Genomic DNA, 15,247 nt, shown 5'->3' with positions numbered 1-15,247 from the left:
GTCTGGGGAGCCCCGACATCACAAATCGCCCCCCTTTCCAGAGCCTCCGCCAGCCCAGGGACAGACGGACAGGCAGCTCTTCCCTGCGGGTACAGCAGGCACCGTACCCACGACAACACAAGGCTCTATTTCAACAGCCACATACCCCCCCCCCCCCCCCGCCGGGCATCAAATTGGGGCTAAGGGGCTGCTCCATCCTGCCCCATCACCCTGAGACCCCCTTCATACACCCGCCGCCTGTCTCCTCACCCACCCCAGGGCATGGGGGCCAGATCCAGCCTCTCCCCCTCTGCAATGTGGGCAAGGAGCGCTCGCAGCCTGCTCTGCCCACTCCCAGCATCTGTCTGCCACCCCGTCACAGCACCGGGTGCCCCCCCCCGCCAGCACCCACCGGACACAGCCCAGCTGCTGGGAGCGACTGGGACAGCTCAGAGCAAAGCTGAGCCTTGCAGCGCCAGGGACACGAGCCCCCCACGGGGAAAGGAGCCCCCCCCCCCCCCCCGGCACCTCTACCCCAACCACGGCACGTCCCAGCCTTGGAAACTGCACGCAAAACGGGGTTAACAACAACAAAACAGGGTTAATGTCAACTGGGAACGGAGCTGTCCCCCCGCTCCCAGACATGGGCACAGGGTGCCCACCCTCTGCCGGGGACAGGCTCAGGGTGGGGGTCCGACGCTCGCCATGCCGCAGACCCCTCGGGGCTCGTTACCAGGATGCTCAAGAGGAGGCTGGTGCCAACCCCAGCCCCTCCACGGACCCAGCCACGTCCTCTGTGCCAGCGGGACGTGCCGCCCGCACGTGGCAGCTCTGCAGCCTAGGGAGGCCCCCACTGCTCCCCACAGAGGGGCTGCAGCATCCCCCTCGCACGCTGACCTGCTCCTGCCAGCCCGTGATGCCGCTAAGCTGCTTTTGTGGCTGACCCACGTGCCTGGGCCATCAGATTAGAGCTGGGCAGCGGGCACCGCGCCGGCTGCAGGGGGAGGTTCGGCCGTCCTGGCAGCCCCACGCACACCACGGGCTTTTGCCGAGCTGCTGATGCCAGCGCTCCGTGTCTCCCGCTCCTGCCGCTAACTGGAACCAGCAGCGGCTCACAATGAGCCCAGGGACCCGCCGGGGTAAGGACCATCCAGGGCAGCATCTCTGCCTGAACAGCTCAGGGCAGAGGGCAAAGGGGCAGCGCTGGGGCTTGGCCACAACCCACAGCCCCCCGAGCAGCGCTGCCCGTCCTGCCCAGAGCCATGCCGCCTCGTCCCTGCCCCGCCACCCACCCCACTCCCAGGGCAGGGGCCGAGCCGTGGCTCTGGGTGACGGCAGGACGGCCTCAACCCTGACGCTGCTCCGTCCAGCCAGGTCCTCTTTGGGATAAGCAGCTCCAGGGCCTCCTCTCTTTCCCTTTCTTCCCCCATGACTTTTGCATGGTGGGGACAAGCTGTGCTGTCCCTGTCCCGATCCTCGTGTCTCCCAGCGTGACTCATGTTTGTTGACCCACGCTATTTCCGAGAGTGCAGCTGGGCTGATCCCCACGGGGCATCGAGCCCCTTCCCTACCCCGGCCCTTCCGCTTGGCCCAACGCCACCCCCACACCGCCGTTTCCCTGCGGAGAGGGCAACAGACGGGCGATTTCGGGTACGAACAAGCCGCTGGCGAAGCGGAGCCCCCCCCCCCCCCCCCCCGTCTCCCACCCTGCGCCCGGCGTGGTGCCGTCCCCCCGCAGCGTCCCATTCCCAGCAGCATTTCCGTGCCGCTCCCTGCTCCCCGAGGACCTGCCCTCAGCCGCTTTCCCACGGAGCAGGCGGCCACGCCGGGCCCTTTGAAGCGGCCTTGGGTCAAGGGCTGCGTCCCGGGCGCGATGCTGTCCCCAGCACAGCGGGGAAGGCAGCCAGACGGGGGGGTGGTCCCCACCAGGAAAACACAGGGGGACCCCCATTCCGAATCAATCCTCGCTGCCCTGGGCCTCCCCGCAGCCTGACCAAGGCGGGTGCTGGAGGGATGCGGGGTCGGGGGGCTGCCTGCCCCCCCCCACCACCTCCATCTGCCCGGTCCTGCTCACCTGGGAGCATCATCTCAGGGCAGCCCAGGCCTTCATCCTCCCTGCCTGGCAATCGCCAATCAGAGGCGGCTCAGCCGTTGCCCTGGAAACCCCCCGTTGCCATAACAGCGGCTGATGGAGGCACAGGGGAGGCAGATGGTGGCAGAGGGGGGACAGGATGGCTGGCAGGGGGGGGGACAAGGGGGCTGCACGCTCACAGCCCTCCCTGGAGCGGGTGCCAACCCCCTTCCCCACAGCCCCCCCCGGGGCTGCAGCGTGGAGGGCGGCAGAATGGAAGCGCGCATCTTGGGGGGGGGGTGACCGCTGGCTTTACCACCTCCGCGGGACCCTCTCTCATTTTGTCCCACCTTCTCCTGCAGCCACCGTGCCCCGGGACCAGCCTGATGGCTCGCCCACCTCTCTGCCTTCAACCCCGAGCCACAATCCCTGTACCCCGCTCCCAAAAGCGGAGCTGCCTGTCCAACGCTGCCAGGCGTCTCCCAGGCATCACTCCAGGGCAACCCTCCCAGCCCAGGTGCCCCAAAAGGTCCACTGTTGAGTAAGAAGATGCCCAAAAGCCCCAGCGCATACCTGGATCTGCCCCTTGCCCATAATCTTGTCCACGATTTCATTGTTGTCCTTGTTGAGCTTGGTCTTATCGTAGCACTTCTCGTAGCAGAGGATGCGCAGGGACTGGGAGCCCTCCAGTTCGATCTCAAACTCCTGGGGCGCGGAGGGAGGGTGGCTCAGCCCCGGCACCCCAGAGCAGCTTCAAAACTGGGGCTGGAAGGGAAAGGGGGGGCACGGTCCCCTCCCTGCATCCCACCTTCCTCTCACCTCATTCCACTGTGGCTCGGTGGTGTCCCGGAAAACCCTGGTCTTGGCTTTGCTGACAAAGTAGCCAAAGGAGTCCACCTCCAGCGTGCAGTAAAGATCTGGGGGAGCAGACACGGCTCAGTGCCCAAGGAACGTCCCCACCGGCTCCCGGGGAACCACTGCGGGCAGAGCGGGGCCACGTGCTGGACCCCAGCTCTCCCGATTACGCCGGCCCCTCCGAGCAAGGGTGGGCACCCGCACTTACTGGCAGACTGCTTGAAGCCCTTGGCGGAGTGGACGATGACGTGCAGGAACCCGTAGAGCCCGGGGGACTCGTCATCTGCGGCGGGGAGAGCAGAGGCTGTGTCAGGGCTCAGCTGCCACCTCCTATGCCCCGGGGCCAGCGTGCGGGCTGGCTGTCCCCGAGGCAGGCTTTTCCATAGTGAGCGCTAGGTGCCTGCGGTGACACCCCAATGTCCCCAACTCCCCCGGAGGGCCATCCCTAAGGCCTGGAAGACGACACGTATCCCCCGCTGCCGATCATCCCTGCCGGACATCCCGAGCTTTCCTGCTGCTGGACAGCCCTGGGGGAAGTTCCCAGTAGGGCTGGCTGGGTCTCGCCCTGGGGATACGCTGGTCCTGCCCAGCCCATGGGGGTGCTGGAGAGACCCCAAAAAGCAGCCCCGTGTTGCAGCCGGGCTTGCTCTGCCTGGGAGCCCGATTCTGCTCCAGTAGTGCCACCTGGTGGGTAGCTGTCCCCCTGCACAGCCAGGGTCCCCGAGCAGGGACCCCGCTCCAGCTGAAGGACCCCCCACAACTCCTCCCCAGCATCATCCGGAGGCAAAGAGGGACCCGCCAGCCCAGCGGACACTCACCATCCTTATTGCTGGTGACCGGGATGTTGTGGACGGTGCGTAGCTTGAAGCAGGATCCCGTGAGCACCTGCAGCTCCACCGAGCTCAGGACAAAGGCCTGGAGGTCTGCGAGAGGACATGAGAGGAGCTTCAGAGGGATGCAGCCAGCACCCATCATGGGGACCGGCGAACAACAGATCCTGCAGGACCTCCTGGGGTGGCCAGGAGCCCCAAGAGGGCTTCAGCAGCCCCAAACATACCCTTTTTCTGCAGTTTCTGAATGGCCTCCCTCCACTCGGACCTCTCGTAGTCGGATGACAGCAGGAAGAGGTAGCTCTAGAAGAAAGAGGGCGATGAAGCAGACTGTGCACAGGCAGGGCTGAGCCCGGCCCCCAGCCCGCCCTCCTCACCTTCCCGTTGCGGTTGTGGATGCGGAAAGGGATGGCGGGCGAGTTGAGGAGCAGCCAGAATTCGTTCTCAAACATCTTCTTCTTGAGGCGCTCGATGGCCCGGCTCTGCCCCTTGTTGGCTTTCTGCAGGTGGGGAGCAGACAGGAGCTTTTGCAGGCGCCCCCGGCCCCCCATGTCCCATCCCTGACCCAGAGGAAGGCACCCACCCCGGCAGCAGGTTCCGCACGGTCCCCAACCACCCACAGCCTCCTCTCACCTCCTTCTGCACCTCACTCTTGATGGCTGAGATCTTCATCTTCATGTCCTCCAGCTCGTGGTCAGGGATGACGTGGACCTGCGGGCAGTGCTCCGACTCCTCCGGCGAGGGGAACACCAGGTCGGCCAGGGGCACGTACCACTTGCAGTCGTACTGCTGGTGCTTCCTGCGGCCGGGGCACGGGCACCGATTAACGCCTGACCCCCTCCCTGCCTCGTCCCCTGACCCACTGGAGGACGGCGGGGATGGTGACACTTTTCCCCCCGTGTCCAGCACCCTCCTTACCCCACGGCCGTCTTCTTCAGCTTGGCGCAGAGCAGCACGTCAGTGAAGAGGAAGACGTGCCGCAGCTTCCGCGAGCCCTCCGACAGCTCCACCAAGAAGCCATCCTTGACAAGCTGCCGGGTCTGCGGGGCAGCAGGGCTGGCGTGAGAGCGGGCAGGGAGCAAAGGCCAACAAACCGCAGGGGACGGATGCTCCTGTCCCTCTCCGTGGCTCAGCCACCAGGTACATGGGAAGGTCCATGTCCTCTGGGTGCTATTTTGAGTCCCGTACGCTCGGTAGGGTGCCAGCAAGCAGCAAGGACCAGGTAGAGCCCTAAACTTGCACGCAGAACTGCGTCTAGAGGAAACCCTACATCTCCCAACCAAGCACCATGGAGCTCCTCAGGGTGGAGACACCAGCCGGGGGCTGGCAGAGGGCTCAGCCCTCACCCTGTGCCCAGGCACTGCCCACCACCCCGCTGGCTCACCTCCCCCTTGGGGGTGGTGACCGCCGTCCTCCGGGGATCGATGTCCTCATTGATGCTGGAGAGGAAGTTCTGTGAGATGCGGAGGGCGTCCTGGAGCAGCGGGTAGTCGGGGTGGTCGGCCGGGGTGTGCTTGAGGAGGTCCTGGAAGGGAACAGGCGTGGGTGGGCTGGCCCTGCGGCACCCACCCCGGAGACCCCCCGGCAGCTCTCCCCATGGCTGCAGGTCGCCAAGAGCAATGGGGGCAGTCCCCCCCCACCGCCCCCCACGCCAGGACTGGCGTCACACTCACGTGCAGGACGAGGGTGCTCCGCGTCACCCGGTCAATGGGTTTGTACAGCAGCGCTGCGGGGAGAGAGGAGGCGTCAGCAGCCACCCGCCGCCGGGACCCCGGCCCCTCTCCCACCCGTGAGAGCCAGCACCGCATCCCGTGGGGGCAAGGAGGGGAGACCAGATGCCCAGAGACCCCCCCCCCCAGGTCTGCACGGAGCCCTGGGCGAGCACCTGGGGTCCGTTCTGCACAGAGCCAGCGACAGCCGGACCGCCACGTTACTGCCAAGAGCAGGAGAAACCACAGCTGGGCTGGTGTGTGGAGCAAGGGCAGAGCCCAGTTGTCCCCAAGGGACAGGGCACCGTGGGGACACCAACCCCGCCACCACGTCCTCCTCCCCTCTGCTGCCACAGGTCACAGCGAGCAAAGCCAGACACGCTGCCGTGAACGCCGGTCTGCCCCGACCGCGGGACGTCCCCACCACGACTGTGCCAGCGCGTCCCCCCTCCAGGGCAAAGGACCTCCCCGGGCACGGCGCACGCACTGGCACCGCCAGCTTGCCGTGCGGTGGCTGTGGTTGAGGAAGAGCTGCTCGTCGCCCCCAGCAGCCGGCAGGTTTTTCAGTTTCCCTTTCGGCTCAGCGGCGGGTCCCGTCCCCGCCCTGCCCTCGCCGGGCTCTGCCACCCCATAGGACACCCCATATCCCCCCACCCCAGCCAGTCCTGGGCGCGAGAGAAATCCAGGCTGCTCCAGCGGTGGCAAAATCCCCACCCGCAGAGAACGCATGGGCCAAGGCATCGTCCCAACACCGCTGCCCCGTCTTCCCTCCCCGCAGCCGCCTGTGCACGTGAAGCTGTGTCTGGGGCAGGGGGGGCAAAGCTGCCCCATGCACGGGGCACAGACACCCCCTCCCAGCAGAAAACCAGCCCCAGGGGCTCTTCAGAGGCACATTTCACCCCAAGCAGCTGGACCTTCCTCCTCCTCCTCCTCCTCCTCCCCGGCTCTTTGGGCAGGCGAAGGCACAGAGCACATTCACAGCGCTGTCCCCCACACCCGGTCGCTCGCACGTCTCCCCGGGCTGCTTACAGCCAGGCCGACGCTTTTGGGTTTTCCCTTCGCTTCAGAGCACTTCCCCAAACTGCCAGGGCCAAGCGGGGCCGGGCTTCGGGCCAGGGCTTCGGAGGGAAAGGTGCTGCCCACCCCCACCCTGTGCTATGAGCTGCGGGGGAGCTCCCATCCCCTTCCCTCGGAGGGTGCTCCCTCATGGTGCCAGCTCCTGAGAGAGGGGCCCCCATCCTGGCAAACAGGGGGGTCTCTGCTCAGGAGACAAGAATGCAGGGCTGGACCCTGAACCAGAGGCTGCATCCCCCGCGACTCTGTGCCAGCGGGTAAAACCGGAGCCCCGCTCCCCTGCAGCAGCCAGCGAGAGCCCTGGTCTGGAATGGAGGGGGCAGGCAGGGTGTTCCCCCCCTTTCCCCCACCCTAGACCCATGGGGAGGATGGACCCTCCTGCTGCCATCACTACAGGCACACGCAAAGCACCGGGGAGCCCCGGGAGGGGCTGTCCTGGCACAAGGAAAGGAGCGTCGGGCTCCTCGCCGGCACGGTTCCGCCAGCCTGGAAGCCGCACGCAGGCAGCACGGGGCCAGGCACCAGCAGGCAGGGACGCCCGGAGCCTCTCCTCCCCAGCCACAGAAACACGGGCGTTCCAGCCCCACGATGCTCGCAGCCTCCGTCAAGCGAACGGGGACCCCTCCCCATCGCCATCCCCCGCGGCACAGCCCAGGCAGAGGGGGTCCCCCCAACCCGCCCCGGTCCCTCGCCGTCCCACCACCGGCACGAGCCCCCGCCCGGCGGCAAAGGCGAGCGCGTGGCCCCGTGTGCCGGAGCCAAGATGATTCAATGGAGCCTGGAACAAAGACGCTCCCAACTTCAGGCTGCGGAGCACGATGCAGCCTCCACGCCCCCAGCAAGGACGGCCAGCTCCGAGCCGGCGTCCCCGCAGCATCGCTCCCCATCGGCACCCAAATTCAGAGCCACCCCCCCTCGCCTCACCGTAGGTGCAGTTACAGCAGAGCCGGACGACGACGAGGATTTCCATGGCAGCCCCGTCTCCACGCATCCATCTCTGCCGCCCCGTGGCAGCTCAGCCCGGCTGCGGCACGGCATCGGCCCCTCAGCACGGTTCTTGGCGCAGCCGGCGGGCGGGGAGGAGGGGGTGGGCAGAGGGTGGGGGGCTGCTGCACGCCCCCAGCATCCTAAAGAGCTGCGTCCCCCCCCCTTCCTCACCGGCTCCGCACACGGCGATACAATGGGCTCCGCTCGCGGGAACCGCTCAGTAATTCATCCGCGCCAGTCCCGCGCGTAGACAAAAGGCTGCGCCCCCCTCCCCACAGCCCGCGCCCGCCGTACCCTCCATGGTGACGGACGTGTGGCTCTCCTTCGAGTCCTTGGGGCCCTTCACCTTCAGCTCCTAGGGAGGGAAAGGCCCGTCAGAGCAGCCCGCGGGGGGCTGGGGTGGGGGGAAGGTCATTGTTCAAGGTCACGGGGTCCCCCCCCACCCTTCCTGCACCCTGATATCTCCCCCTGGACCCAGCCCGGCCACGCTGAAGGTGACACACGGGTGCTGGGGTGGACGTGGGGACTGTACGGGACGCTGCCTGGCCAGGAGCGGCTCTGGCTGTGCCCAGCGGTCGGGACACGGTGGATCCATGGGGCACCCCGGAGCAGGACCCACAGCAGCCCGGGGAGGTTGCTGGTCCCACCGAGCTGAACAGCCCTGCTGCGGAGGGGCTGGAAAGAGCAGGGAGCCAGGCTGCAGCCACGAAGGTCCCCGTTTCTATAGGGGAGCCAGGCATGGAGATGTAGCCAGCAGGAGATGAGCCACAGGTGCCCAGCACCCAGCACCCACGCTCCCTGGATGGGACGAGCAGGTACAGGCTGCCGCAGCATCCCAGAAATGACGGCAGCGAGGGCTGAACCCCACCTGAGCTTGCACGAGGCGGGAGCCAAACCCCTGCAACACTCAAGAGATCACGACCCTCCAGCACAGCCACCGACGGCCCTGCCCCTGGGACAGTCCCCAAGGGCAGGGAGAGCATCTCTGCCGGGCAGATGGGGTCGGCGTTCTCTGCCCTGTGCCGGGACAGCCCGGCCGCGGCAGCCCTGTCCCCCCCGGCACAGCCCCAGCCCAGCTTACCTCCGAGATCTTCTGGAACTGGTAGTTGCTCTGGCTGCACTTCTCTGCCGTCTCCAGTGCGATTTTGTAGTTATCCACAAAGGCCTTGTAGACCCCCAGTTGGCTGGCCTGCGGGGAGTGGGGGTTAGCCGGGCACCCAGCGGGATGCTGGAAGCCCCCCCCCCGCAGCGTGAGGGGCAGGCAGCCACCGAGGGGACACTGGCCAGAGCTGTCCCCTCCCAGCAGGACACTCTACCAGACCATAGCCAGCTGGGGAGCCACACGCTTGGCTCCGCAGGGAAAGCCCTCACCCGGGGCAGGATGGTGGGGCTCCTGCCCAGCCCTGTGCCCCCACAAACCTCCAAAATCCAGCGGAGAGGTAATGAGCGCCTGGACAGCGGAGGCTGAAGCTACAGCCGTTTCCCGGCACCCTTCGACCTGCCCTCTCCTCCTCCCCTCCCCAGCATGGCCACGGCACCCACGGGCACATCCCCTGCTCCCATCGCAAGTCCAAAGCAGCGGCAGGACCCGGAGCATGACCCTGGGGAGCCACCCCCGCAGCGCCCACAGGCAGCGAAGAGGCGACAACCTCCCGCCTCTCCCCAGAGGGTCACCCACACGCCTGGGCTCCCGCCAGTGCCACGGTAAAGCCACACCATGCACCTCCAGCCAAAAACCCATCACGGTTGACCCACCAGCTGTGGGCATCCCCGCTGCGGCAAGGGGCACGGGGGCTGCCGGGGTGGGAGGGCACAGGCGGGCAGCAGCGGCTGCTGCAGGGAGGGATGCAACAAGTCCCAGAGCCACCGATGAGCGCGTGGGCAGGGTGCGAGCTGAGCCACACCGTGGGGCCGAGCCCCACGGCGTGGTGCTCCATCTCCCCGGCCCTCCTCCTCTTCCAAGCGGAGCAAGCCCCGGGGAAGGCGCATACCAGCTTCTGGAAGAGGTGGCCCATGGTGACGTTGCTGTCCCACTGCTGCACCTTCGGGCACAGGCTGTCGTAGAACTCCTTGTGGATCTCGTAGATGTCCTGGATCTTGTAGAAAATCGTCTCGATCTGCTGGAGGGTGAGGACAGGCTGCGACGTAGTGGCCGTGGCCTTCAGCGGCTTCATAGGCTGCCAAAGGAGGAGAAGGGAGAGTGTTTGAGACAAGGGCTGGGAGAGGAACGCTGGGGACAAGGGGCATCTGAGCCGCCAGCGAGGGCTGCCCAGGACCGTGCATCCCCGCAGACTTCCCCGTGGCGGCGGTGACCCCCGCGTTGTGCAACAGCATCTCCGCCGCAAGGGCCAGCAAGTCCACAAGAGGAAGCGGGGCTATAAATACCTCCCCGCCAGGCACACTGGCAGCGGGGGGAGGTGAGACGGGGGCAGCTGGGCCAGAGCAAGGCTGGGTCTGGCATGGCTCCTGCAGCTTTGCTCCTGTCCAGGTAGTGCCCGGGTCAGGCCTGCCTGCAGGAGGTAGTCCAGGAAGAAATGACCCCATCCATCCATCCATCCATCCCTCCACCCACCCACCCAAACACCCATCCATCCACCCATCCACCCACCCAAACACCCATCCATCCATCCATCCACCCACCCACCCATCAATTCATCCACCCACCCACCCCTGCTGGGGGATGTCGCTGGAGGGGGTGTCCAGTCTGGGGGCTGTACTCACCAACAAGAGGGCCTCCAGCTGGTTGATGTAGATCTCCTCGCTGGCCAGGAAACCGGAGAGCACCAGCTTCCGCATCTCCAGGCCTTTGCCAGCATCTCGCTCGCCCTGTACAACACAGCAAGGAGCCTGGCTGAGCCAGCGAGCGGCACGGGAGGAGACCCCCTCATCCCACCACCCCATCCCCGGCATCCCGGCACACGTCCCCGCCAGCGTCAGGGAAGCTCCGTGGCAAGGGCCGGGCATGTGCCCCGCTGGGCGGCACAGCCAGGCTGGAGCCGGCTGGGAAGCCATGGGCTTCGCTCCCCTCCCTGCTCCCGGCTGGCCACGAGCCCAGCGCTGCTGGCAACGCTCCAGGGTGGCGTGCGGCACGGCAGGACTCTCCCAGGGCAGAGTCCAGAGCTGCCCGGTGAAATCATGCCTGGCGGTGGATGGTGCTGCCACATGATCCGGCACCACCCTTTTCCCCAGCTGAGGCTTTCCCAGGGAAGTGCCACTCCAGCGGTCGCTGCCCGATGGCACCGGCGCAGGTCCCGGGCTTTACGGTGCCCTGCTGCCGCTCCGGCTGCCGGCGGCTCAACTCGCACCCAGGTCTGCTGCAGCACTGATGCTCCCATGATACGATCCTCCCCTGGTATGATCCTCATGGCAGGGAGATGGGAGACGCATGGCTGGGCTGGGGAGCTCTGGGACCCTCAGCGAGGCTCTGCCAGCGCCCAAACGTGGGTGCCCCAGCCCCTGGACTACCTCGAACGCCTGGCGTGCCTTGGCCTCCCCCCTTAAAAATCACACTCGGGAACCAGGCTTTGCCACCCAGATGGGGGCCAAGCAGAGCCACGGGGACATCGGTTGCTCCGGGTAATGAGCCGTTCGGGACGGTTTCAAGGGGATATTGGTCCTGGCTCACCTCTGCCCGTGCCGCCCGCCCCTGCCAGCCCTGGCCGTCGTACGGGGGGGCCTGGCAGCTCCAACCACCTAAGGCGGGGGCACAGCCCCGGGCTGGGCATGGCCACGGATCAGCATCTTCCCGTCCCATCCTGACGACTGCCAGCCGGCCCTGGGGGCTGCCGCGCCAACCAGGGTGCCCACCCCACGGCTCCCTGCCAGGCTGCACCATTTAAGGCCGAGCCGCGGTGACTGGTGCAGCAGGGGGGGTGTACGGGGGGGGGGGGGCCGGTTTTGTGTGCTGGGAGCTCACGGGCTCTTTGCCACCGATTAGTCACGGTTAGCTCTTCCTGCTTCCCCCAGCCTGGGCCCTGCGCGGGAGCTGGGGAGATATGGGGCCTGTCTGCGCCCCGTGGGGACGATGCCAGCCGGACCCCCGTGACCCAGAGGAGCGACCCGTGCAGGAGACCCCGGAGGAGAGCGGGACCGGAGCCCTCCTCCAGCCCCGTGCCAGCCCCCCCGGGGGCACCCAGGCACCCCCGGCAGGGTGGGCGAGAGAAGGGTGCCAGGTTGTACCTGCCGGCACAGGGGTCCCCCTCGGGGCTGCCCCCAAGCCACCGTGGTTTTGGGGCCGTTTTGGGGTTGCTGGTGGCTGTGCGGTGGGGCAGCGGCAGAGCGTGGTCCAGCCCCTTCCTGAGCAACCGGCGCCAGCTCTGCTGAGCCACGCAGCCCCCCCACCGCAGCAAGCACGCGTGGCCCCCGCTCCCCCACGGGAGGAAGAGCGGGTGCTCGCCCCGCTCTGCGCAAGCACCCACGGAGCTCTTCTGCACCCGATGCCTGGCGCAGCTCTGCCCTGTCCCCCCCCCCCGGCCGCAACCAGTCCCGGGGGAGCGGTGGGTCTCCAGCGATGCTCCCGCTGCCCCCAGAGCTCTGCCCCCCACCAGCACCCACCGCAGCGACCCAGGAGCTGCCCTGAGACCTGGGTGTCACCAGCACTAGCGAGATGCCCCTATGTGCCCCCCCCCCCCCAACCCGCCGCCCCAGCACGGGAGCGGGGTGCCCCCGCCGCCCACCTTCTCGCTGGCCGAGAACGGAGACCCGGGGCTGGTGGGGGTTCCCGGCTCAGAGTCATCTTCGTCCTCCAGCACTTTATCCAGGTACCCTATGGCCTCCTCTTCCTCCTCCATGGCCGGCCGGGCAGCGGGGGGCAGAGGGGACCCCCGCAAGGTTCCGGGCGAGGGGCTCACGCGGCTGAGCCGGCCCGGCCTGACTCGGCCCTAGACGCCGGCCACCGCAGCGGGATGAAAGAAGCCATTATGGGATCCCCGGTGCTCCCGCCCGCCCCGGCTCAGGCCTTCGACTCCCGCCGCAGCGACAGGCGCTCCCGAGGCGGCCGCACGACCGCTTCCGAGCGGCGGCGGCTGCGGCGGCGGTGACGACGGCGACTCCGGGGTCACCGATGGCGGGACAAGAGGAACAAGCCGGTTCTCCCCTGGCCTCCGCTCACCCCCGGAGGGGGCCGCCGGCGGTGGAGGGCCGCTGCCCGCCGCCGTACACCCCAAGCCAGCCCCGCCGCTCCGCCCTGCACGCTCGCTACAGGAAATGCATCTCTTGGCGCTGGAGGTGGGGCTGCTCCGCCGGCGGCATGCGGTCAAGGCTGGGGCGCGCAGCAGCAGCAGCCGCCTTCTCCGAGCCAGCTCTTCCCAACGCCGGTAGAGCTCGGCGTACCCGGCGAGAGTCACGGGGAAGGGTCCCCCGTCCCCTGCCAGGCCCCCCCCCCGTACCCTCGCCCAGCGGAGCGGTCAGCAACGGGAGAGCATCGGTCCCGCCTGCCGTGGGCTCTCGGTCCCTGCGTGTCCCGCGGGAAGGCGGAGAGCCGGACCGTGGGGGTTGGCACCAGGGAGAAGCGAGCTTGGAGGGCAGCAGCGTCGCCTGGTCCCGTAAGGGGACCTGTCTCTGCACCCCCAGAAGGGTACCGGACCTCTCCCTGCCCCAGGGGGGACTCGGGGCAGGGTAACACAGCTGAGACGTGTGTGCCTTCCTGCAGCAGCTGCCCTGCAGCCCATGCTGCCCCAGTCAGACCACAACCCCCGGGGCAGCCGGGGAGCGGGGACACGAGCGGTGGCGTGACGCCTGCAAGGGACATCGTGGGCCCTGGCAAATGGGGCAAGACCGGGCTGGAGGAGGGGACGCTAACGCAAGAGCTGTTTCAGCAGTTTCCCCCCTGCTCCTCGGCAGTAAAAGGGGAACCAGCGGCCGCATGTGCTCTGCCTGCAGGAGCCAGCTCTCCTCCCCGCGCCTGTCCAATCCTGGAACAAACTCCTGCTGCGAGAAGTGGGCAGGGACACAGACACGGGGACTTTCCAGAGCCCGTGCCCAGCCCTGCGTCCGTGCCACAGCTCAAGCTTTACCCAGCCTTTGCTAAAAGGGGTCTGTGCCAGAGCACCGGGACCCTTGCCCACCACGGCTGGGTCCCCAGAGCAGGGAACGCTCCCTGCCCAGGGGAAAGCCACCCGCAGTGCCAAACCCAGCAGCACTGGGGCCACCACCCCACACCACGACCATGGCGCTTGCGTTTCCCGGGTGGGAGAGGGAGAGACAGGCTCTGCCTGCACCCAGCGGCCGGGGGCCCCAGATATGGTCACAGCTGCCCCAAGAGCTTGCAAGAAGAGATGCCCCATCAGAAACCTCCTCCAGCCCTCCGAAAGGCAGCGACACCAGTCCCACCTCACTGGAGAAGAACGATGGGGGCGAGCCCGGCACGCTGTGCCACTGGCCACAGCGGGACTCGCCTGCAAGCCCGTGCCCATCACGAGGCTGGACACGTAGGATTAAACGTGCCAGTATTCAGATGGTTCTCCACTAAGCCCCGGCGCAAACAGCTCTAGATAAAGAGATGGAGGCAGAGCCGGTGCTGAGCTCCAACACTTCCCAATCCTGTTAGTGCCAACCAAGCCGGCTTTACCGCCCGCGTCCAGCCCCAACACGCCCCACCAGCCTCCAAGGGCACCGCTTTGCCAGCGTCCCCCAGGCTCTCCCCCCCACCCCTGCTTCCCCAGAGCCACCCCCCGCTATCCCTACTGGGAGCCCATCGCCCACAGCACATCCCATCGCCAGGCACCGGGGCGGCAGGGCTGGGACTCGAGGGGCTGTTGCCCAACGTCTTGTTGGGGGACAAGGGACCCTGAGCCCGGGTGGTTTGGAGCCAGTCCCGGGGGGGGACAGGGTCCTTCGCGTAGCGGGGTGGCAGAGGACCGGCACCCACCCACTAGGGACCGCCGTGGGGCCGCGCTGGGTGCCGGGAGGAGGATGCTGCGCAGCAGCGGGCCCTGGGGAGGAAGCCACACCTCTCGCCTCCTCTGCCTCAGCATCCGGGTTAAGGGCTTAACTCTTTCCACGACAAAAAAAAAAAAAAAAAAAAAGCAAACCAAAACCAAAACAAAACCAACTTTCACGTTTTCTTAGACCGGCCTCCCGCCCCGGCCAACCCCCAGCTCGCTGCGGGACCACGGCAGCTTCCCCAGCGCCCGGGAAGGGGGGGGGTTTGTCCCCCAGTGGGGTGTCCCCCCCCCAGCCCGGGGCCAGGCTGTCGCTCCCCACGCCAGTCCCGAGCCCTGTGCCGAGGGACCAGAGACGCCCACTGCCCTGCCAAGAGCCCACCGGTCCAGGGCACACACCGGGGACGGCAGCCCCCATGTCCCCGGGGACAGCGGCCACCCCCCCGCCCCCCGTCGGGCTCTACAGAAACTTGTCTTCTGGAAAAAACATTTTTTCCCTTTGGTTTCCCGGCCCGCAGCTCTTCAAGCATCCCCCACCCCGTGAAACACCCTGGATAAATCCCAAGGGCTTCCCGAGGATGCTCTCGGAAGAGCAGAGGGAGAGAAGGGGTTAAATCTAAGTTCCCCAGAAGAAGAAGGGGGGGGACGGGGGACAAGGTGTCCCTTCCCCAGCTGGCAGCTCGTCCCCAAGTGCCGCTAGATGGAGCCGGCAGCCCGGCGGAGCGGCTGCGCCTTGTCCCCAAGGGCTCCCCGGAGCAGGGGACCCCGGGGACCCCAGGCTTCCCAGCAAGGCCGACTGGGCTTCAGCACCCGGAGCCCGCTTTCCGACCCGGTTCTGCCACCGGCATGGCTCAACGAGGC

At 67.4% G+C, this 15,247-nt stretch overlaps 1 protein-coding gene across 3 annotated transcripts in view; it reads right to left on the bottom strand.

Moving 5' to 3' along the window:
* ABR (ABR activator of RhoGEF and GTPase) overlaps positions 1–15,247 on the bottom strand; it is a 41,909-nt gene that overhangs the window by 11,232 nt on the left and 15,430 nt on the right. For 2 of the 3 annotated variants that reach the window (XM_030028107.2, XM_030028108.2), the window contains exons 3-16: positions 10,227–10,331; positions 9,497–9,682; positions 8,587–8,694; positions 7,800–7,860; positions 5,409–5,461; positions 5,120–5,260; positions 4,654–4,775; positions 4,369–4,534; positions 4,113–4,235; positions 3,963–4,038; positions 3,724–3,828; positions 3,114–3,188; positions 2,870–2,967; positions 2,624–2,755 (exon numbers count right to left, since the gene is read on the bottom strand). In XM_030028107.2, coding sequence (XP_029883967.2) covers positions 2,624–2,755; positions 2,870–2,967; positions 3,114–3,188; positions 3,724–3,828; positions 3,963–4,038; positions 4,113–4,235; positions 4,369–4,534; positions 4,654–4,775; positions 5,120–5,260; positions 5,409–5,461; positions 7,800–7,860; positions 8,587–8,694; positions 9,497–9,682; positions 10,227–10,331 — 1,551 coding nt within the window. Of the gene's footprint in view, positions 1–2,623; positions 2,756–2,869; positions 2,968–3,113; positions 3,189–3,723; positions 3,829–3,962; positions 4,039–4,112; positions 4,236–4,368; positions 4,535–4,653; positions 4,776–5,119; positions 5,261–5,408; positions 5,462–7,799; positions 7,861–8,586; positions 8,695–9,496; positions 9,683–10,226; positions 10,332–12,181; positions 12,706–15,247 lie in introns of those variants that run through there. The other variant, XM_030028109.2, reaches the window with a different exon arrangement.

The sequence above is a fragment of the Aquila chrysaetos genome, chromosome 10 (genome assembly GCF_900496995.4).
Source record: "Aquila chrysaetos chrysaetos chromosome 10, bAquChr1.4, whole genome shotgun sequence".
In the NCBI taxonomy this organism is placed as follows: domain Eukaryota; kingdom Metazoa; phylum Chordata; class Aves; order Accipitriformes; family Accipitridae; genus Aquila; species Aquila chrysaetos.
Note: the sequence above shows the minus strand (reverse complement) of the source record. Positions and strands in the feature narration are given on the sequence as shown.